This window comes from Colias eurytheme, chromosome 3 (assembly GCF_061535395.1).
Source record: "Colias eurytheme isolate Ceu_HAF_F1 chromosome 3, ilColEury1 Martin Lab GWU primary, whole genome shotgun sequence".
Taxonomy (NCBI): Eukaryota; Metazoa; Arthropoda; class Insecta; order Lepidoptera; family Pieridae; genus Colias; species Colias eurytheme.
In genome coordinates, this window is record NC_142982.1 from 12,205,778 (window position 1) to 12,230,471 (window position 24,694).

At 32.9% G+C, this 24,694-nt stretch overlaps 1 protein-coding gene across 1 annotated transcript in view; it reads right to left on the reverse strand.

Moving 5' to 3' along the window:
• Positions 1–24,694, reverse strand: part of LOC149910004 (uncharacterized) — a 39,349-nt gene that overhangs the window by 8,756 nt on the left and 5,899 nt on the right. The window contains exons 3-8 of the mRNA XM_090120105.1: positions 20,763–20,909; positions 16,623–16,811; positions 12,239–12,389; positions 11,412–11,543; positions 7,907–8,074; positions 3,769–3,958 (exon numbers count right to left, since the gene is read on the reverse strand). Of these exons, the coding sequence (XP_089976231.1) occupies positions 3,769–3,958; positions 7,907–8,074; positions 11,412–11,543; positions 12,239–12,389; positions 16,623–16,811; positions 20,763–20,909 (977 nt within the window). The remainder of the gene's footprint in view (positions 1–3,768; positions 3,959–7,906; positions 8,075–11,411; positions 11,544–12,238; positions 12,390–16,622; positions 16,812–20,762; positions 20,910–24,694) is intronic.

Genomic DNA, 24,694 nt, shown 5'->3' on the forward strand with positions numbered 1-24,694 from the left:
ACTATAATATATCTACACTAATATTATAAAGAGGAAAACTTTGTTTGTTTGTTTGATTGTAATGAATAGGCTCATAAACTACTGGACCGATTTTAAAAATTCTATCACCATTCGAAAGCTACATTATCCACGAGTAACATAGGCTAGGTTTTATCCCGGAAATCCCACGGGAACGGGAACTATGCGGGTTTTTCTTTGAAAACGCGGGCGAAGCCGCAGGCGGAAAGCTAGTACTATATAATTTTATAAAGAGGAAAGGTTTGTAATGTATGTATGTATGGTTTTCACGCATGAACTACTGGATCGATTTCAAAAATTCTTTCACTATTAGAAAGCTGCATCTTCACTGAGCAATATAGGCTATAAAACATGTAGGTACCACGGGCGAAGCCGGGGCGGACCGCTAGTATCAAATAAATGTGTTTGAATTTTGAATTTAAAGTCTTTCTAAAATATACCTATTTCAAAGTATAGTTATGTAAATCAATGCCAAAATAATTATAACTCTTATTTATCTTACAACTTGTCTCCTCAGATTTACTGTTATACGTCGCGACCAGTCATTACCAATTTAGAGATAAAATTCATTGAATTTGTCAGACCTAATCATATCATTTAAAGAAGAACTTATTACTTATAGATAAATAGCTCTCCGTCCGCGGCTTCGCCCGGATTGTCAAAGGAAAACTCATATAGTTCTTGTTCTCGTGAGATTTCTGATATAAAATCTATCCTATGACCTTTCTCAGATATCAAACTATCAATGAACCAAATTTCATCCAAATCGGTTAAGTGTTTGAGGGGTGATGGAGAGACAGACAGACAAAAGGAGCTACTTTCGCATTTACAATATTAGTAGGAATAAGTAAGAATCACCAGACTAGCCTTATTGTACAATAAATAGTATACCTATAAATAAATAAATAGCCTACAAAATTTCTCAATTAACGCACACAAACCCGCAGATCTCAACAAGCTTAATAAAACACGAGTAAATCCGATAAATATAAAGAAATATCGGGTGCAAGTTAAATATTTATATTGGATATTGGTTCTGAGTGAAAACGGTAAATATTTTGGAAATTAAATCGCTTACGGTAAATAAAGTGTTATATTGAAAGAAAACAAAATATGCTGACAATTTTGGTTTATTTCTTAAGTGCGTTGAGGCAAAATTGAAGGGAGGATAAGTTTTTTATTATGAAAGACTAGATTTCCGCCCGCGGCTTCGCCCGCGTTTTCAAAGGAAAACCCGCATAGTTCCCGTTCCCGTGGGATTTCCGGGATAAAACCTATCCTATGTGTTAATCCAAGTTACCCTCTATATGTGTGCTAAATTTCATTGTAATCGGTTCAGTAGTTTTTACGTGAAAGAGTAACAAACATCCATACATCCATACATCCATACATCCATACATCCAAACAAACTTTCGCCTTTATAATAGTATATTAAGAAGATGAGAGAGAAAAAATTACTTCCTATCCTATCCCATCCTATCCTACTAATATTATAAATGTGAAAGTTTGTGAGGATGTGTGTGTGTGTTACTCTTTCACGCAAATACTACTGAACCGATTACAATAAATTGCATTGCACACACATAGAGGGTAATTTGGATTAACACATAGGATAAGTTTTATCCCGGAAATCCCACGGGAACGGGAACGCATAGTTCCTTTAAAAACGCGGGCGAAGCCGAGGGCGGAAATCTAGTACAATATTAATTTGTCCATAATAGACAAGTACTAAATTAAATTACGTTATGTATATTTAGTATTGGAACCAATTAATAAGCATGTGGTATCAAAGATTAATTTTAAATACAGTATTATTTTATTCACAAAGCATTTATATTGTATATCAATGAAAAACAAGAGGATTAATCGATGAAACACATGTAAATGCTACAATAATAAAATAGCAGAACATAAAGCGAACAATTGATCCGGCTAAGGGTTCCGTACAAAAATTAGATAGAGAGATGAGAAGATATTAAATAAATAAATAAATATTTCAGGACTATATTCACACACGGCACGATCTGATCCCATACTAAGCTTTCGCTTGTGTTATGGAAACCAGATGGCTGATAAACATACTTATATAATTTTAAATAAATACTTATATAGATATTCAACACCCAGGCACAGAGCAAACATCTATGTTCATCACACAAATATTTGCCCCGGGTGGGAATCGAACCCGAGCAACAATAACCAATAGAAATCGAGGTCGTACCTCTGGCTTGGAAGGCAGGGCCACTACCAACCAAGCCAACCGGTCAGTCGAATTTTTTTTATTATTTGTTGCTATAATATCGGCAAAATAAATATTTCTATGTCAATCGACTATCACGGTTCATGAGATACATTATGGGGACAGATGGATAGCGACGTCATAGTAATAGTCCCGTTTTATGGTGCTTTTCCACCAATAATGTACGAGGTTTTGTAGCGAGGAATGTGTTTTTAGGACATTATTCAGGTTCTTTACAAACTGATTACGGAACCCTAATAATCAGATCCAACAACCCACAATGTGTTTTTAGGACGGACATTTTTGTCAACACCTTGAAAATTTCAACTGTTGAAAACTTTTTACATTCCGAAGATTTAATGATAATGTATTTTGAATTTCAGCAAAATATCGTCTGTGAAGTTTTATCCGGTTTTCGATTCGTGGAATTAACGCCATTGTGTTTCAAATTTAAATGTGAAGAAAGGACGTTGTTATATTAGATGGTAGAAATTAATCGTGTTTTATTTTGGATGTTCATTACTTTAATTCTCCGGATTTTAATGTTTTGATAAATAATTACAGATGTGCAAATCAATATTTATTATCTCTACTAATAATATAAATAGAAACTCTGTCTATCTGTCTATCAGTTCAGGTGTGGAGAACAGTCCTCCTAAACCACTGCACCGATTTAGATGAAATTTGGTACGAATATAGTGCTGGTCTCACCTCCTTGGTCCATTGTCTACGCGGGTGTTAATGTATAGAGATAATTATATCATAATATTTAAATTGAAATATTATACAGGGTGTCCCACTATTGGTATACTAAGCGCGAAGGGACTTGTAGTTTTGCATACACTGATCACGTAAAAAATACTTAAACAACAAAATTACGTCATAATTTTTTTGCTAAATTTTTCCTGAAAATCTAAGTTTTCTTCTCTAGCTTCGCGCAGTCGGCATATACCGCTTCTCTAATGTGAGCATTTTGTCTATGAAAACATAATCTTAAACGATATCTCACGTGCGGATGGCAAATTTGGGCGTGTTGCTTGCTAGGGGTGTATACATAGAGTTTTAAGAATTCATCTATCCGAAAAAATAATGCGTCTGGAATTTTATAAGTATTTTTTACGTACTCAGCGTATGCAAAACTATAACCTCCTTTGAGCTTAGTATACCAACAGTGTGACACCCTGTATAACTTACGTACTAATCAAGTTTCCCAAAAATTAACAGCGACCCTTTGATGCAATAAAACTATCGCTATAAAATACCGAAACCAATAATATTATCTATAATATTATGAATGCGAAAGTAACTCTGTATGTCTGTCTGTTACTCAATCACGCCTAAACTACTGAACCTGTAATTTGATATGGAGATATATTGATACCTGAGAAAGGACATAGGCTACCTTTTATTGCGAAATATGTACCACGGGCGAAGCCGGGGCGGACCTCTAGTAATAAATAATAACATTTGTGGTTATACCAAAAATAATTTTAGTTTTTACCAATACTTACAGGAGCATAATCCGTGCTAACAGAATTATGTCCGAACACATAGAAATACGACTGTCTGTTCGCTTTCGACTGATAATTGGCGACTCTTATCATTGGTGATAACGTTCTTGCGTCGCTAAAGAGGTTCAGGATGACGTCACGATTCGTTTCTACGGACCAACGTTGTGGGTCTAGTTTTGAGGGGGAATATCTGGAAATATAAAAAAAATATATATATTCAATAAAATAACGATTTTATTTAATTTGATATTTATGGCAATCAAATGTAGTATTTTTAAAGATAAATACTACATATTATAAAACAAAGTCGCTTTCTCTGTCCCTATTTCCCTTTCTATGCTTAAATCTTTAAAACTACGCAACGGATTTTGATGCGGTTTTTTTAATAGATAGAGTGATTCAACAGGAAGGTTTTAGTATATTATTTATTAGGTTTTAGTCAAAGCGAGCGAAGCCGCGGGCGGAAAGCTAGTATATTTATAAAGAGCAGAAAAAATCGATCACGAGGCGGGAGTCGAACCCGCATCCTTTCAAGCCAATCCGGGGCGGATGCTTGACCAACTCGACCACTCGCTCATTTATGTAAATAATATAATAGAATAGATGGTATAATCGTAGTGGTGATTAACCGTAACTATAAGACTAGCTGTGCCCTGCGGTTTTACCCGCATTGCTTCGCTTCTGTTGGTCTTAGCGTGTCAATATAGCCTATAGCCTTCCTCGATAAATGGGCTATCTAACACCGAAAGAATTTGTCAAATCGGACCAGTAGTTCCTGAGACTAGCGCGTTCAAACAAACAAACTGTTCAGCTTTATAATATCAAGTATAGATTAGATTTTAGACAAAGCGGGCGAAGTCACGGGCGGAAAGCTCGCTTATATATCATCACGCTAAAACCTATAGAAACGAAGCAATTCGGGTAAAACCGATACAGCTCTCAATAAACGGCCACAATTGATCGAAATGGCATTTAAGATATTTTATCATTCGCCAGCTCATTTGGAACGCAATCTAATTAGCCGGTTCGTTGCACATTCAATTTACGAATGACATTCTAACGTGTTATTATGTATGTTTGTTTTATTGGTTTAAATTTAATGATGAGAATATTTAAATTTACTATACAGTAATAGTAATTAATTAGAGTGAAACTTCTTTATCGGGGTTGGAAAAAAATTTAGTGTAACATTTTTTCGTTACGCGTGACATTTTTCCGTTACGCGCCATCTTTTTCTTATCCCTACCACGCGTGATTCGACGTATTTCTGTAAAGATGCATATAGTAAATTATTTTTTGAAAAATAAGGTCATAAAGAAGTTTCACTTCTTACGTGTGTACACAAGTACACGCACACATTTTTTTCCAAATACTTTTTCATGTTATTTTCAAGCATTTTGTGTTTTTATCGTGATACAGTTTAAATAATTGTCAACTACAATTAAATGTAGAGTTGTTCATAAACAAGCAATACATCATCACTATCACTACATAGTATAAAACAAAGTCGCATTCTCTGTCACTATGTCCCTTTGTATGCTTAAATCTTTAAAACTACGCAACGGATTTTGATGCGGTTTTTTTTTAATAGATAGAGTGATTCAAGAGGAAGGTTTTAGTATAAAATTTATTTGGTTTTAGACAAAGCGGGCGAAGCCGCGGGCGGTATGCTAGTTTTTAAATAATACTAGCTGCGCTCCGCGGTTTCACCCGCGTGGCTCCGCTCCAATTGGTCTAAGCGTGATGATATATTATATAGCTTATAGCCATCTTAAATTAATACCCATTCAACATGCCATTCATATCTAACACCGAAACAATTTTTCAAATCGGACCTACTGGTCCGGTACGCGCTAATCTCAGGAACTACTGTTCCTGAGATTAGCGCGTACAAACAAACAAACTCTTTACAATATTAGTATAGATTTTTAAAATTATAGTCCATTGAATGAGTCCCTCCAAGGGGGGTCTAGAGTGCTTGAGTTAGTAACGTATGATATTTCTTCGGAAACATGTCAAGAGTCCCTAGGTAATAAACATACTAAAACCCCGGGCCACTAGGAGGAGCCCCGGAGTGGGGGGAGGGGGGAAATGGGTCCATTTTTTCATTTTTCGCTTAAATCTCAAAAACGGTACATTTTGGAGAAAAACTTTCAAGGAAAAATTGAAAGGCCATAAAATTATCTACAAGTTGTACCTGAATCATTTTTTCCTATATCCTACCGTTTCTGAATTATACACAGAAAAACATGATTTTGGCTCAAACAATTTCAACATCAATCGATCAAAAAATATTTCTTTCTTCCAAAAAACTCAAATGTGCAACTTGTGACCAGTACTGATAGATTGCTCTTAATTAGTTTTATAATTGGTAAAATAAACACATTCCTCCATGGAAGCCTTTAGGAGGAATCGATTGTCAAAATATTATATTAGGGCAGTTTGAGTTACTGAACTTGATCTTTTTATTTTTTTCTTCCAAAAAACTCAAAAGTGCAACTTGTGACCGGTACAGATAGATTGCTCATAATTAGGTCTATCATTGCTAAAAATACCAGATTCCACCACGGAGGCGTTTACGGGGAATTGAATTTTATCAGGGTAGTTACGATACATGAACTTTTTATTTTTTTTCTTCCAAAAAGCTCAAAAGTGCAACTTTTGACCGGTACAGATAGATTGCTCATAATTAGGTCTATCATTGATAAAAATACCAGATTCCACCATGGAGGCGTTTACGGGGAATTGAATTTTATTAGGGTAGTTAGTTAAAAAGTTCATGTATCGTAACTACCCTAATAAAATTCAATACCTCCTAAAGGCCTCCATGGTGGAATCTGGTTTTTTTATCAATGATAGACCTAATTATGAGCAATCTATCGGTACCGGTCACAAGTTGCACTTTTGAGTTTTTTTGGAAGAAAAAAAATAAAAAGTTCAAGTATCGTATCTACCCTAATAAAATTCAATTCCCCGTAAACGCCTCCATGGTGGAATCTAGTATTTTTATCAATGATAGACCTAATTATGAGCAATCTATCTGTACCGGTCACAAGTTGCACTTTTGAGTTTTTTGGAAGAAAAAAATAAAAAGATCAAGTTCAGTAACTCAAACTACCCTAAATAGTATTTTGACAATCGATTCCTCCTAAAGGCTTCCATGGAGGAATGTGTTTATTTTACCAATTATAGACCTAATTAAGAGCAATCTAACAGTACCAGTCACAAGTTGCACTTTTGAGTTTTTTGGAAGAAAAAAATAAAAAGATCAAGTTCAGTAACTCAAACTACCCTAATATAGTATTTTGAAAATCGATTCCTCCTAAAGGCTTCCATGGAGGAATGTGTTTATTTTACTAATTATAGACCTAATTAAGAGCAATCTATCAGTATCGGTCAAAAGTTGCACTTTTGAGTTTTTTTGGAGAAAAAAAATAAAAAGTTCAAGTATCGTAACTACCCTAATAAAATTCAATTCCCCGTAAACGCCTCCGTGTTGGAATCTGGTATTTTTATCAATGATAGACCCAATTATGAGCAATCTATCTGTACCGGTCACAAGTTGCACTTATGAGTTTTTTGGAAGAAAAAAATAAAAAGATCAAGTTCAGTAACTCAAACTACCATAATATAATATTTTGACAATCGATTCCTCCTAAAGGCTTCCATGGAGGAATGTGTTTATTTTACCAATTATAGACCTAATTAAGAGCAATCTATCAGTACCGGTCACAAGTTGCACTTTTGAGTTTTTTGGAAGAAAGAAATATTTTTTGATCGATTGATGTGGAAATTGTTTGAGCCAAAATCATGTTTTACTGCGTATAACTCAGAAACGGTAGGATATAGGAAAAAATGATTCAGGTACAACTTGTAGATAATTTTATGGCCTTTCAACTTTTCCTTGAAAGCTTTTCTCTAACATGTACCGTTTTTGAGATTTAAGCGAAAAATGAAAAAATGGACCCATTTTCCCCCTCTCCCCACTCCGGGGCTCCTCCTAGTGGCCCGGGGTTTTAGTATGTTTATTACCTAGGGACTCTTGACATGTTTCCGAAGAAACATCTTACGTTACTAACTCACGCACTCTAGAACTTTTTATTCAATGGACTATTAATGAAATAACCAAAATACCAACTGTTTCAATATCTCCTTCAAAGCGACATCCTCCGCACCTTCATAAACAATTTTCGCGTATTTCTTTATAAATTCGTCTCTCTGGTTCTCCAAAACACCGTGATCCAGTTCAATGACCCCGAAGTCGTGATAGCTCTCCGATTCCGTAACTCCGCTTAGTAATTGGTATCTGGAATAAATCATACATAAGTATTAAATAATTTGGAAAATCCAAAAGTGCACGCCTCATAATTTTTTTTTAATAAATATTTATTAATTATTATTTTTGTTTATTTAATAACAATTAAACCACATCGAATCAGACCCTGAAAAATGAAAGGGTTCTATTCCTGAGCATACTCAAGCGTAAGAGAAAAAAAAAGACTCGATTAGTAAAGTATTTCGGTCGCTATCGTGTTAACAAGAAAAAGGATCCGCACATACAGACACACGGACGTCCAAGACAGAACTTTTTTAAACTGTTTTTTAACTAGTTTAAATAACAAAAATGACATCAAAAATATCATGAACGTTAAAAATAGTGTTTTTTCTTAATATGTGTGTGTATGTATTATCTTACAAGTGCAATGTATGATACATAAAGACATTTTAAGTTTGAAAAATCAGATGTTTTGCGCGAAGTGACAGTAGTACCCACCTCAACGCTTCGCTTATGAGGCGTGCAATAGGGTCTAAAATTTGCCTATATACTTAATTTTTTTATTTTTATTAATTGTATGTTATATGTATATGTATAAACTGAGCATTGTAAAAAAACTATGCTTTTCTCAGACTGCATATTTATATTATAGTTATGTATAAATAACATAATACAAATAATATTATGTCGGAAGTACCTAGATATCTCTAGTCTCAATTCTTTGAATTATTGTGGCCTATAAATTGTGAGTTATTATGTTCATATATTACGAAGTTTTCATGTAGTTATTTCTATGTACTTCAAAAAATAATAATTTCTACCTACTTTAACTTTTCATTAGCCTACACCAAAATTCATCTCGTTCCGTTTAGCCATTCATGCGTAAAACGTAACAAACAGACAAAATATTATCGATTAATACGAAATATCTCTATTAACTATTCACGAGTCAGAAATAGATATTTCACGCCCGAGTTATAATAATAATTGTTGACATGGGCGTAGCCACGGTGGGGCAGGGTGGGGCGCTTGCCCCACCCTGGCTCTGACCTGGAATGTACCTAACCAAATCTAAAAAACTTTATTATCTAGGTACCGACTACAAAACTTAATATCCGTTAAAATATTCTCACTCGAAAGTTGTCAGTCGACACAAAAAGCTTGCGCTTCTTTGTTGCATGATTTAAACCACCTTTGGTGACAGAAAAAGTAGTGTAGTACTCATGTAGTACTATTACCCCATTAAATAAAGCTGTTTTTATTTAGCCAAATTGCACTAAATTTCCCATGCATTTCACTTTTGTTTTAGGTTAAGGGTCACTTACTGACCATAAAAGCACAAAAAGCTGACAGATCCAGGTGGAGCTTCGCTCGCAATCTTAAATAAAAGTTTTTGGCCGATATCTCGGAAACTATTCACTTTAAGGCAAAAAAATTTTGATTTTTTTGAATACATCTTTTATACGTTGTAAACTTTTTTGTTAGACTTTCCGTTTACGATTTATGGCCTATTTAATGAGCCGGTTAATCGTTTTTGGCAAGTAAAAATATTTAAAAAATTTTATTAAAAATTTTCTATACTTAAAAAAAAATCAAAAATATTGCCGTTTCGAAAACGGGGGAAATCCACATGAGTTGGAAATTTCTTCTTCGTTTTCATTACATCCGTAAAAAAACTTTTGGCCTGCCACGTCACCCGCCGAGCGGCATTTCTACATTGATACGTTCAACGACTCAAAAAATATGGGCACTAGAAAAAATTTCAAACACATTTATTGATGTTTATAACAATTATTGATCAATCCCATATTTTACGAGTTATTAGCCAAAAACGATAAACCTGTTCATTAAATAGTCCATAAACCGTAAGCAGTAAGTTTTACCAAAAAGTTTACAGAATATAAAAGATGCGAAATTTGATTCTCTACAAAAAAGTCTGTGTAACTTTTGCCCTAAAGTGGATAGTTTTCGAGATATTAGTCAAAAACTATAAGATTGCGAGCAAAGCTCCACCTGGATCTATCAGCATTTTGTGTTTTTATGCTCAATAAGTGACCCTTAACCTAAAACAAAAATGAAATTTAATCGGAAGTGCGAGGTTAAATGCTTTATTTACTGAGTTAAGTCTACAATTTGAAACCTAGAGCATTTTAATGCTCTAAGATTTGAAATGGTTTATTTTTCCATTTACATAGATATGTATAGGATAAAAAGGAATCATATTAGGTATTGTATTAGAAAGATAAACTATGTAATATAGGGATGAAATTTGCAACATAAACGACTGTATCTTTTGTGTTGATTTATTCATTATTATTTCACCGCTTGATACCGCCACGCATTCTGCGCCGCCGACAGACAGACAGACAACAAATTCTGCCTGTCTGTCAACACCCATTTTCTCAGGAACGCATGGAGGTATCAAGCTGAAATTTATATCGAATACTCAACGGTCTCTTAAAGCTTTGAAAAAATCAAAATCAAAAGATACAGCCGTTTTATGCTGAAAATTATCGCAAATTTCGACATTCGCAAGGGAATCAAAACCTACATTGTACTTCCCGTGAACACAAAGTCTTGAAATTTGATTAAAAGCAATGTCTAATAGCACAGATAAAGGAAAAATTGCTAAAACATATACATTTTAGAGTTACAATATAATAAAAAGTAGGTTTGTTCGGAGCCCTCGGTGCGCGACTCCGACTCGCACTTGGCCGGTTTATTTTGCCCCACCCTGTGCCCATGGCTAGCTACGCCCATGATTGTTGATAATTATCTTAATTAGTGACGTACCCAATTACACGGTAAGTTAATTACTTAATTATAACTTACTAATGTTGCATGTAACTTAATGAACTTAAGCTAAACATAATCGATTATATGCTCTATAATATAATCGAGCCATTACAAAGTGCAATTTTTGAATGAGGGCCTTTTAATTGTATGAAAATTGGCATTTACTCATGATAAATTAATAAGGTTAATTTATAAATTGATTCTCCTAGTGGATTAGTCATTAATCACAATATACTAATAGATAGACAAACAGACTCAGTTATTTTAGCATTGTTAATTATTACAATGCCACATATTGAAAAGTTTTCATTTTTAGTACCAAAATGCAAATTATTATTTTTGTATTTAATTGATATCTTTTTTGTATGTATTTATGCTACAAGTTGTAGTGTTTAAATAAATTGTTTATCTTTTAAAAATTTAGTTTAAATTTGAAATTAAAGTTCTATTTACCATAATATTTATATAAATTTTGATTAAAAAATATTTACTCAATTACATTTATATTTTAATTATCGAACATATCCTATATATACCTTTTTATCTAGTTTGATCAATCAAACATACTCACTTGCTAAGCAGATTAGGAAACGATGCCATGGTTTGTGTAGGTTCGCTTGGTATGAAGGAGCCGGCTACAACTGGTCCTAGAGGCGTTTCGAATTCTCGTGATAATATTTGGACTTTCTTTATTTCTGATAATCTGTAAAAAAAAGTTTATTTCTTAGAAATAATGTAGAAATAATATGTAATACAAAACTGTATGTTATTTTATAACCTTAGACAATTTGAACTCAACTCAAAAACAAAATCGGTCAATTGCGAGTTGGACTCGCAATAAGGTCCGTATCCATCCAAATTTTGACCGTGCCAGACGTTTCTTAACCTCGCTTTTTATTATCTACTAGCTGTGAATTGCGGTTTTGCCTGCGTCGCTCCGCTCTGGTCTTAGCGTGATGCCTATAGCCTTCCTCGATGAATGGGCTATCTAACACCGGAATAATTTTTCAAATCGGACCAGTAGTTCCCGAGATTAGCGCATTACAACAAACAAACACTCTTCAACTAGCATAGTATAGATTTGTCGTTATACAACAGACAGAATAAAAAAGTTTTTGAGTTCTAGTTTTGAGCGTAGCGGCAACAGAAATACATTATCTCTGAAAACAACTTTTCTAGGGGACATGAGATAGACAGATGGACATCGAAATTAGTAATAGACTCCCTTGTTATCTTTTGGGTGCGCAACCCAAAAATAAAGCAAACAATCAAGGTTTATTCTGATAACATCAAAATGCAGTAAAAATCCAAAAGAAACTTCGACAATTTTTTTTCATTTTTTTAGCTTTTCCTAAATTTGATAGCCACCTTTTTTCTAGTCGGTTAAACAATACCCACGGTTTATTCTGCAAGCAGGTCATCATGTGCCTCCCGCTGGGGCTGCAGCCGAGACTCTGCGCCACTTGTAGTGTGTACTGTGTGGGGTCGCGTGTCATTGCATAGTCGGATAGTGCTGAACCTGACATTAGGATTGCGCGGTGAAAGAGCCCTGAAAAAGCATAAAAAAGACGTGTGTCACTCGGGGACTGCCGCGGTAAAGCTATTGCATGCTATGCCTTCAAGCCACACCTCCGCGCCCGTCCCCGTGGGGAGCGTGAGATTTTTTCGTTACGGAATTTCTGGATTCGGTCCCCGCGCTCAAGGCCCGCGATAGAAGCTATGCAATAGCTTAAATAATACTTAAATTTAATAATTTATGATTTGATTGTATGTCGGTGGTATCTTGAGTTTTTCAAGGACTACTCATTTTATACAATGCTAGTTCGTCCTTACTCCGTACAGGCTGACCCGCGATAAAAATAAATAAAAATAGCCTAAGTTTGACAGGATTAATATCGCTTTCTTTCATCTAGACCCTGTGTAGCCGTTTCTCAAAGTATGTACATGGAACTTTGTAGTTTGTAGTAGCTATGTATTCAAGAAAATATAATTAGTATTAAGGGCTTGGTCTAGTAGTGCAAACAAATGCATCCTGTCATCCTATATGTAAATAATACAAATGTACTAAGGGAAAGTTGCTCCACTTAATTTTTAAAAATTAAATCATTCGTATAATTTAATTTCGTAAAGTACCAAAAATGACAATTTGAAACAATTTTCGTGAAAATTACACCGGGTGATTTTTTTTTATCAGTACACAAAATTTGCGAATACTTTCTATTGATATCTTCAACTTCATGTTTATATAACTGATCAGCTTTTACAAAGAAATTTGGACGAAATATAAAAAAAAATAAGCTTTCCATACAAAATGCATAACTCTATACATTTTTTTCGACCTAAGTTTCTTAGTGAAAGTTGTTCAGTTTAACTAATAAAATATTATTTCTGACTGGCTTCCGCCCGCGACTCCGTCCGCGCGGATGTCAGTCTTCGCGTCTTCTACAGATTTATTATATTATGTATAATATATAGATTTATATTGATAAACCTAATAAATCTTTTGCTAGCATTCTGATGCTTTATCGGTTGCACTGGATTTATCTCTTTTTTTTCAATCGCTTGAATGATATAGGATGGGTCCTTGATGGGCATCGAATACTGAAGTCTCGAATCAATCAATTCTGACAGTAGGCAATTTATGTAAAATCCAATAATGGTCCATCATTTTATTTTGCCTAAACGTTACATACTTTTTTTATATATTCTATTTTTAACGAATGATTCACTCCAGTCCAAACAGCAAATAAGCAGACTTCTGCTTCTGCAACGTTTAGTTGTCCCTGAATTTGGAAAAAATAGTCATGATTCTTATCTATGACAAAAGTGTTATTTTTTGCATTGTATTTCAAATATTAAATTTTTTTTAACCGCATCTTCCGCATTCATGTCTTTTGCCGGAATTAGACATTTAACTTCTACTAGTCCCATTTTCCCTTTTTGATATGGGAGTGTATAAAGTAAATTTTTTAGATATTTCTCGTTATACTTTTAAAAAGTTATTATTGTCATTTTGCTCATTAGGTAAAGTAATTTCGATATCAGTTTTAAGTTTTTTGATACCTGCAATAATAACGTCATAATCGCCTGCACATACTTATCGATTACACCCTGTATACAATCCACCATCCACATTCATAATGTTTTCCTGTCCTCCTCTCCTTTACGCTGTTCACCGATACATTTTAAATGAGTAAATCTGCTACCACTGAAGGATGTTTCATTGTGATCAGCAAATTTTCACCACTGTTGTCGATTATTTGTTTTTCATTTTTAATCAGCAATTGGGAATCATCAGTTTTGTTTTTTGCAGATTGGTGATGTACCCTAACAATACGTCGAAAAGGGAAAGCATCAACGAATTATCGTTTTCGTCTTCTTTTTTTATTCTTCGCGTCTCTGTTACTTCTGTTTGTTTAGTTCTCAACCCCACTGAATTTTGATGATGTGATGATAATCCATTCGTTTTAATATTGGTACTTAGAGTTTTTTGGTAGTTTTGTAGTTAGACTAAACTAGAAATGGTGGACTAAATTTGTCAGCGCGTCTGTAAGATCAGAATATAAAACCAACATCCTGTATTTAAGTTACAAAATTAATAATCAAACAACATGCCGCTACGTTGAAAATGACTAGAAGAAAAAAATTAAAACACCTCGGATCAATTTTGGAGTAAACAAATCATTTTCCCCGTATGGGGATTTCCCCGGATGAACTTGGGAAGTTCAAGTTCTCAATACAAGTTTATATTATATTTCGTATTTCTCAAACGAAAAATAAACATTTTTGGAACTTCAAAAAAATTATATTATAAGAAAATTTATGAGCTTACTTTAGTTTTAAAGAAATATACATCCCTTTACTGACACCCCGTAAAATAAAGAAATTGTTGCCAATCACCTTTGCAATCTATTTGGTTTCATTAACTTTATGTTCGAAGATAATTTTTTTTCTAGTAGTTACACGCGTATTTTTTTCGTTTATTTTCCATATCGAAATCAAATGTTTAAAAATACGAATATTTGCACAAAACTAAGATAAAAATAATCAATTAACAAAAATATTAAATTTAATGAAGTAGAGCAACTTTCACTTCGGTATGAAGGAAAATCGAGCGTAGAGCACACGTCAGAACGCTCCGGCCCAAGGAGCGCGACTAAAGAAATTCGCTAGGATTTTTCCTTATTATTTTAAATATTTTTTTAATATTTAAAGAATTATCAAAATTCAAAAAAAATTTTTTTTAAAGGATTAATACACATTGGTCTTCAACCAACTCGAATAAATTAATGGAAAAAATAACTTTTAGCAGTATTTATCAATCGATTTTGTAAGGCAAAAAATGGGAAATTTAATGAATTTATAACGCTCTAATTAAGAAAATCATAAGTTTTTCGGCAATTGTATTCAGCAGTTTTTAATAACGACTATATAAGGATAATAATGCGCTGATCAGATTATGTAAATTGTAATCGGTTGCAACGTAGTGAGTGCACAAACTTAGCTCGAAATGATTTTGGGGGAAAGAGACTTATCTTGAAGGCCTGATTAAGGTAACATAAAGTAACTTTATAAATGTGAAAAAATTCACGCGCATTGCGTATATAACACTAATTGATAAACAAGAAAAAAAAATTCAGTTTATCATTTCATTAGCCGGGAAAAAATTGTCAAATAACTTGTTGAAAACGCAATTTTGCTAGACTGCAGCCTTAAAGGTGTTTACTTAACTTATTTTTCTCAATGCCTGATTTAGAACCATTATGTAGCTCGATGTTATTAATACGGAACGATCTTTTAGTTCGTCAACTAACGTACTACGCAACAAATCAGTCAATAGCTATAGAAGTATTATATCACGTATTAATACTTTCACAGACTGCATGCAGCTTGAATAGATACATACAAATTCCAAAAAATGGTGTGAAAACTAAATGTTTCTACTAATTCAATCGCTGGATATAACATAATCTACAAAAATACATTTAGAAAATAAATGAAATCTCAACGCAAGAAAACTTCAGTATTCATAGTGATTAATGAATGGATGCTGTAAACACGATTCGAAGAATAATTAATATTTAATTCTATTTTGGGAGTGTCGCTTTGGTTCGTCGTATTAACTTTGAAAAATAAATGGAGATGTGGTGTTAGAAAGTAGGTATGTTGTATTCTATCTATACAAATATTATAAAGAGGAAAGGTTTGATTTTTTGTTTGTTTGTTTGTTTGTATGAATTGAATAGGCTCCGAAACTACTTGGCAGATTTGAAAAATTCTTTCACTGTTGGAAAGCTACATCATTTCTGAGTGACATAGGCTAGGTTTTATCCCGGAAATCCCACGGGAACGGGAAATATGCGGGTTTTTTTTTGAAAACGCGGGCGAAGCCGCAGGCGGAAAGCTAGTAGGATATAATATAATTTAAACCAAGTTCTTTAAAACCTATTCGAATCTATACTATGATTATTGATTAATACTTCGATTTTAAAATGTAAATTCTTTACTTGACTAGAAATGCTATGCGCATTTGTCGCATGGATTTGAATCAATTTTGCTTTAAGATAATATTACTTCTTTATTTTTTTATTTAATGTTTGCTTAAAAAAATATAGGTCACATTTTTATAAGTGTAATGTAATAGGCATGGACTAAGGCGTCGATTTTGGTATCTTTGAATCTTGCCAAAGAAGTTTCACTTCTGACACGTGTGCTCGGCACACACGCTCTTTTTAATCACATAAAATCTAGACAGTCAAGTACAAAAATTCGATAAACTTACCATTAGAAATAGGAGATAACATCAGAAAGTTGACACACGCAGCCCCAGTCCCATGGCCCATGAGGGTCACAGATCTCGGGTCCCCATTCAGGTCTTCTATATTATCCTTTATCCATTGCAATGCTGCTAACTGGTCGAGAAGACCGTTGTTACCGTATACGTGTTCTGTTAAACTTGGTTTCATGAAGCCTGAAATATAGAGAGAAAAACCATTTATTTCAATATACGCAAATACAACAATCGTAAAAAATACATGGAAATAATATATCGCTCATTTGCTTCTATAACGTGACAAAGTCAAAATCTCAATTGTTGGGAAAACGCATTTGAAAGTTTAAAATTCCTGTAACTTTTTAATTATTATGCTTAGACTATTCAGCTCAATACAACATATTAAAACGTTCTCGTTTTTTTGAATCAAATTGTATTCAGAACAATAAGTCGGTTATTAAATTTATTATGATTATTTATTTCAGAAAAGGATTTTCTTGTTGCGTTTTTCTTGTAAAAAGTGTGCAGTATTGCGTTACAAACAGATATGTATCATTTTTCTTGAAAAAAAAAATTGAATAAAAATCTAAAACTTTACAAGTTATGTCGTATTGTTACGTTTTATTGATAATCAGTAATCTAAATGTAGTGGAAATTTTAATTAAAACGTGTTACTGTAGTAGAAATCTTTTTATTTTTGTATTTTGTTTTACAAAATGAAAGATATTTTTGCGAAATTATAGTGTAACTTTCTCTGAAATACAAGTAATATACACATTAAAAAAAAATATACAATTATAACCAGACATTAATATTTTTTGTTTTACTTTTACTCACAAACGTTGGCAATTATAATATTACGACCCGCCCCGAATTCGCACGGGTGCAATCCTGATACCATCGATTTTTCTGAAGACTTTTTCATGTGTTAAATACTTAGTAGGTAAATTATTTTGATAAATCTCGTAGGGTTCAGAATGCGTTTGCAATGCAGGCGGAAAATAATGTAATTATTTACAACATCACATTAGAAACGTCAAAAATAACAGTTCATTCACCTATTTATGGATGCTATTTATACAATATACCTAAGCAATATACATATAAACCTTCCTCTTGAATCACTTTATCTGTTAACAAAAACTGCATCAAAATTGCAAAACGGCAAGTATTCGGCCGGGGAAAACGACTTTGTTTTATATTTTATCTCAGTAATATTAGGAAACTAATCTTTATTGCGGGTCCCGGTCATACATAAATCAAATAAACATATTATTAGCAAAACAAATCACAGGTTCTTGTCTCGAGACAGCTTCTTGATCTCTCCTAAATTCCAGTAATCTTTCAGTATTTCACGATGTTGTTCTTCGGAAAAAAAAATTGACACTTAAAAATGCAGGTTTCCTTGCAGGGTTCTCTTTTAGTTGACGGGGCGGCACAGTTTTTTTTGTGATGCTTTCGATTCGTAGGACTGTCTTGCATTTTTTAACTGATTTTTAATATTTTTTTTTTCATTTTTCTTTATTCAGTGGTATTTTTTACTCGTTTATGCTATAAAATAAATTAATTGTTTAATTCATTTGTATTTCGAGAATCGGTATGATCTTTTCGTTTTTCTAACTTGAGTGAATGTAAAATAAAATAATGAATATTTTCTCGTACAAGATTTACAAGCTTCCTAGACCGTGATTTCATCTGAAAAATAAATTAAGTAATCAGACAACATTTTTATCATTTATAATGCAACATTGTAGCGTATTCGTTGTAAAAATGTATTATTTTTTATCAAGAATGTGTTAACTTGAGATAACCAACATAAATACCAAACATTTTGTACTTTTATTATCAACTGTAACGGAACATCTTAAATTAACCAACAAAAAACATTGTTTATTTCAGCAACAACGGGACAATCCTATGTAAACCGTAGCATGCGAATACTATTTTTACTACAATAATGACCCACATACAAATGTCCCGTTATAGCTGCAAATATAAATCAGTAAAAAAACAAAAAGCTGTACTTACCTTTCAGCAAAACCGTGATACAATAAGCTGTTACGTTTTTACCGCAATCGGGCAGCAGTTTCCTTCTCAAGGGAGCAGCGACAACTGACTTAAACCGTTCTTGCATTAAATTCAAGAGCAAAAAGAGATTTCGCTAAACCGATAGTCGCCGACCTTTTCCCTCATAACTCGGTCATTTTTGGAGCTAGGAATATCGCGTTTTAGCAGCAAGTAGAGCGCGATGCGACGGATTCTACTGTATCATTATTCCATAACGATACATATGCTCGTTAACACGTTCTTGTCGCAAATGAGCGATATGTATAATTGCAATCGTACTTCTTTCTTTTCACTTTACATGAATAGCTTATTGTGTTTCAAAGATAGGTGTATTTTTTTATAATTTATATTTTTGCTACCAATACATTCTTCTAATGCATTGGAATTGGAATTTTAATGCGTTGACTGACGTGATTATTCCATTGATAAGATGGTAAGCTCTAGCTTTAATTTTCTCAATATCAAATATATCCTATCCTCTATCTATATCGATATTCAACCTGGATTAGCCATAATTGTAAAATTTTATAATAACATTCAGAACTAATATTCAATTATTCAAAGACCAAAAACTTTCAAGAATTTTATGTTTACAGATACATGTTTACAGATAACAATTACAGACGAATTAACTCGGGGTTACCCTGTTAATTCTCTTTAATGTTTCTGTGTATTCTAAATACTCTAATTAAGTATTAAGTACAAGGTAATTATAAAATTACTTCCATGATGGTAAAACTCAAAATTTGGTAACGACTTAACGATATTAACAGCTGTGAATACCGAATACTAATAAGCTAATTAGTAGCTTTTAGTTATATAAAAACGAGCTTTTGCCAATATTTATCATTCGATAAGAAGTACTAAGTGAGTTAACTATACTTTATAAAATTACAAAACAAAAAAATGAAGTGTATAATTCTGTTTGCCTGTCTTGTAATTGGAGCAAAAGCTAAACCATTTTTCGAAGGAGAGAGACCTCTAAATGTCGGTCGAAGAGGCAGATTGGGTGTTGGAATGGGAGGCAGAAACTTCAGAAGAGGTATGGACCAATCGGGAGTAGGATACGGAATTCCAGACGAATCTGGTTTCATTCCTGGAAGTTACGAAACTGGAATGTCTCCGGGTATGGGCTTCGATAATGGTATGGGTCCAGAAGGCATCGTATTTGACAATGGACCTCAAACTGGTATGGGCTATGAACCTGGTATGGGGAATCTTGGAAGAGGTTATGGAAGTCAATTCGCAAACGGACAAGAGTATGGTGGCCAAGAATTTAACAATGGAGCCAGTGGCTTTGGAAATCAAGCAATACGGAATGCTGGTGGTAAACATTATCATAATATTGGCGCCAGTCACAGAAAAGTGTCGTCTATCAATCAGGAAGAAAATGATGAAAGCCATAATATTGGCAGCGATTCTGGTTTCAATACAGGAGCGCAATCTAACGGTGGTTTTAGGAACTATAGAAATGGCGGATCGCGATATGGAAATCAGTATGGACAGGGTTCAGAAGGCATTGGGTTCTAGATTAAACCAGTACTTACCTATATTTTAACTTTCGTACCTAACTACTTATGCTTATAAATTAATAAATTATTTTATTCACATCATTTTTTATTTAAGTACCTCAAATTTACTTCCCTGTACGATTAATAAGATACAATAATTGTCATAATAATATTAGCCTTGTAAAAAGTAATCTTGATAAATTATAAGTACTTTGATCTGAATAATGATGTGAAACTTAAAGGAATTTATTTTAATCGTCAAAAAACTAAAAAATCATAATAATATGTAGTAGTCAATAATTTAATTATTATTTATTAACTAAGTATCAGTCCTCAGTATCAGTCCAATATCTGTATAATATAACAATCTACACGTTAACTTTATAATATTTCACTTATAACATTCTCTTACACGAGTCTTAAGACTATTTAGAAATAGGTATTATGCGGCCAATGATAGCATACAAATACCTAAAAATATCTCACCTATTCTAAATCGCAATTACAATGATAATCATGCAGCTTACAAACAAAATAAAATTCTTTAAAACATAACATAAAGAAATCTCACCCAATATTCCAAGCCGAAAGTTCACTGTGATAACCATAACATTCCCGTACGAAGCTAAAATCCTGCCATCGTAAGGATTTCCTGAACTCCACTCAAAGGAGTCTCCATGAATAAACACGAGAACAGGAAATTTCTTCGTTTTTTGGTCTGAAAACAAAAGAAAATAAAAGTTAAATTACGCGGCAAAACTGTTCTAATTTTTTTTTAAACATCACCACATTATTGCCATAAATTTAAACGTGATAATATTTACACAATAATAAATATTTCATTAAATACTTATATTTTAATAATAATATACTACAATCATTTATTAACTATGTATTAATAAAATAATATTACAAATTAAAAAAACATGAAATTTATTCTATGATGAAATACATTTTTATTTTAGCGCCATCTATGGGACAACGATTGAACTAGAACAAATCTATAAAGTCGTGCGTTGTAGCCTTTAACCTTTGACCTAAGCAAAAAGTTCTTACTGCAAATGCATAGATGGCGCTGTTTTAAAAACGAATGTAATCAATAATAATTTATTTGACCACATTAATTTTATATTAAAACTAGCTTTCCACCCGCAGCTTCGCCCGCGCAGAAAAAACCCGCATAATTCCCGTTCCCGTGAGATTTCCGGGATAAAACCTATCCTATTTCCCGGGATAAAAAGAAGCCTATGTCCTTTCTCGGGTATCAAAATATCTCTATACCAAATTTCATGCAAATTGGTTCAGTAGTTAAGGCGTGATTGAGTAACAGACAGACAGATACAGTTACTTTCGCATTTATAATATTAGCACAGACTAATAATAATATACTACGTATAGTATGGATTGGAACAGTATCAAAATAAAATAATTAAAAAACAGAATTTTTATAAATTAGAAAAAATCTGTCAATGACAAAGCAAACGTTTTTTCTGTTTGATTTTTATTAATGCTGAATGTACTTTTAGGTACTTATTTTAGTAAATTAAGTAGGTATAACATTAAATATGGCGTATCTAACTATATAGTATATACTTACCTAATAATTTCATGAAAATTACTCATGAACAATAATTTTACTTTCCGTTCATAATTCATTGTAAACGATTACCTATGTACCTACTTACCTAAGTACCTATTTTAAATTCCAACATTCTGTTGTTTAATCCCTACTAATATTATAAATGCGAAAGTAACTCTGTCTGTCTGTCTGTTACTCAATCACGCTTAAACTACTGAACCAATTTGCATGAAATTTGGTATGGATATATTTTGATACCCTAGAAAGGACATATCACATAGGCTACCTTTTATTGCGAAATATGTACCACGGGCGAAGCCGGGGCGGACCACTAGTATTTTTATAAAATAATTTAAATTTTAAATCTTGTTTATAACTTGTAAGTAATTAATACAGTAATACTACGAAACGTTATTCACAGAAACAACCACACGCTGACTTTGACTCGACTCTCGTTTCAATTTCGGTTGTTCCCTCATTATAAAATTTGCAGACATGTTTATTCGCTTTTAATGATATTTTGTGAGTGGCTTCTTACTGTCATTATTGTAACACAAAGCCGGGTAATGAGTACATTGTTACCTACTTTCGTAGCAATATTATATCCTCCCTCTGTACAAATATTATATTATTTGAGAGGAATTAGGTACAGGTATTTTGTACCTACCTAAGTGTCACTTTTCAGAAGAAACATGTTTGTATTGTTTGTTCATTTGTTTTGTTTCAAAAAGCTGTGAAAAGTACCTACTTACACTTAACCGATTCGGAAAATTATTTTATAAGCAACATACTTAATATTTTCGATATTAATATTATAGTTTTGGTTACATCAAATAATACTTATTTTTGTTCCAGATCAACTCAGGCGGTTCCGGGCGCATGACTACCTAGTGAATATAAACATTTTCAATGCGTTATTAATAAACACATTATAAAATGAATAAATGCATTATTATTTATTCCCGTAGTAGTTAGTGAAGTTCCATGTCCCCTAGTGGGGTAAGGGGCAGATCACAGATGCATTATACATCTGTTTCACTGATCGATTTTCTTTAAGGACAAGTAGGTGATCATTTTTTTATTACCGTAGTAAACTCGCGTAAAACCAAACAATCTAGTTTCTGTTTCATTCATTCAAACATGTTGGCGCCGCACTATTTATAGTCCATCCGCTTTGAAGATATCGAAATTGTTAAGTGGCACAGAAATAGACACAAAACGGATGTACATAATGGTGATAATTGCTTGAGCATGTGTTAAATGATTTTTTACAGTACAGGAAATAGTATGGGGTTTGTTTCAACTGCGTGGATGGAGAGTTAATGAAATTATACTTTCTTAGAACTAAATAAGGAGTCCGAATGCAATATTAAATCTATATTATGATCGCAAACATCTACGTTTTAATTTTTATTAACCACTAGCAGTCCGCCCCGGCTTCGCCCGTGGTACATATTTACGTTTTCTCTACGTCTTAAGTAGAGAAAACGTAAATATCCTCGTACTTCAAGGATCCATCCTCGTACTTCAAGGAATATAATAAAAAAAGAATTAACGAAATCGGTTCAGCCGTTCTCAAGTTATGCGCTTACCAACACATTTTGCGATTCATTTTTATATATAAGATAGAAGATTATGTAGGTACTTTATTTAATCTAAGCCGTTTCAGTGTTTTACTACGAATTCTTCACGTTTGATGAAAAACTGGTTAACATTGTAGGTTCCTTCTATCCCTAATAGACTAGAGAAGATAATTTTTGAAACAAAAAAAAATCGCAGTCGGATGAAACCTATTAGAAAAGGAGGGGAATATGATAAAAATGTAAGGAAAAATAAATTACGGTCAATCCGAGTTCGGGAAGCGGGAGGGGGGAGCTTTTAAGAGAAAAAAATGGTTTCTCTCGATTTCCGACAAAACTACAAGTCCTATAGAAAAAAGTTCAATGGCAAAGTTGTAGGTAATTAAAAGTTATACAACTTTTGTATTCACAATTTTTTCACATAACCTAAAAATTTAGGTGAAAAATTCAAAAAACCAAGTTTTTGGTCTTTTATTTCTATCTACTTCAAAATTTATTTTTTTTCTACGAAATTTGGTGGAAACTTACTTTATTTTGTCCCAAATACACTGTAATTTATTTGATTGAAAATATTTATTTTTTCGCCTTATTTTGAATTAATACCAAAAAAACAACCTAATTTTCAATCGAAAAGTCACCCGTCAAAATATCAGCTTTTTTCAAAAACTTGGGGTGCCTTTTATTCATTGAAATTTCTACTTTCATATGGTGTAAAAAAAATAAACACCACCATAGTAAATGTTCTCAGGAAATGCATACAAACAGTCTGAAAATTAGCTTTTACCAAATTAGGCACACTTCTCAAACTACCTGAAATGTTTTTATCGACATCATTTTGCTTTTGAATATGCTGTAAAATATTAAACTTAGAACAGATAATTATTTTTCTTTTGAAATATTACCGAAAAGCCGATACAAGAGAAGATATAGAGTTCAAGAAGTGTGCCTGATTTAGTAAAAGCTCATTATCACAGTGTTTGTATGCATTTCCTGAGAACATTTACTATAGTGGTGTTTATTTTTTTTTACACCATATGAAAGTAGAGATTTCAATGAATAAAAGGCACCCCAAGTTTTTGAAAAAAGCTGATATTTTGACGGGTGACTTTTCGATTGAAAATTAGGTTGTTTTTTTGGTATTAATTCAAAATAAGGCGAAAAAATAAATATTTTCAATCAAATAAATTACAGTGTATTTGGGACATAATAAAGTAAGTTTCCGCCAAATTTCGTAGAAAAAAAATAAATTTTGAAGTAGATAGAAATAAAAGACCAAAAACTTGGTTTTTTGAATTTTTCACCTAAATTTTTAGGTTATGTGAAAAAATTGTGAATACAAAAGTT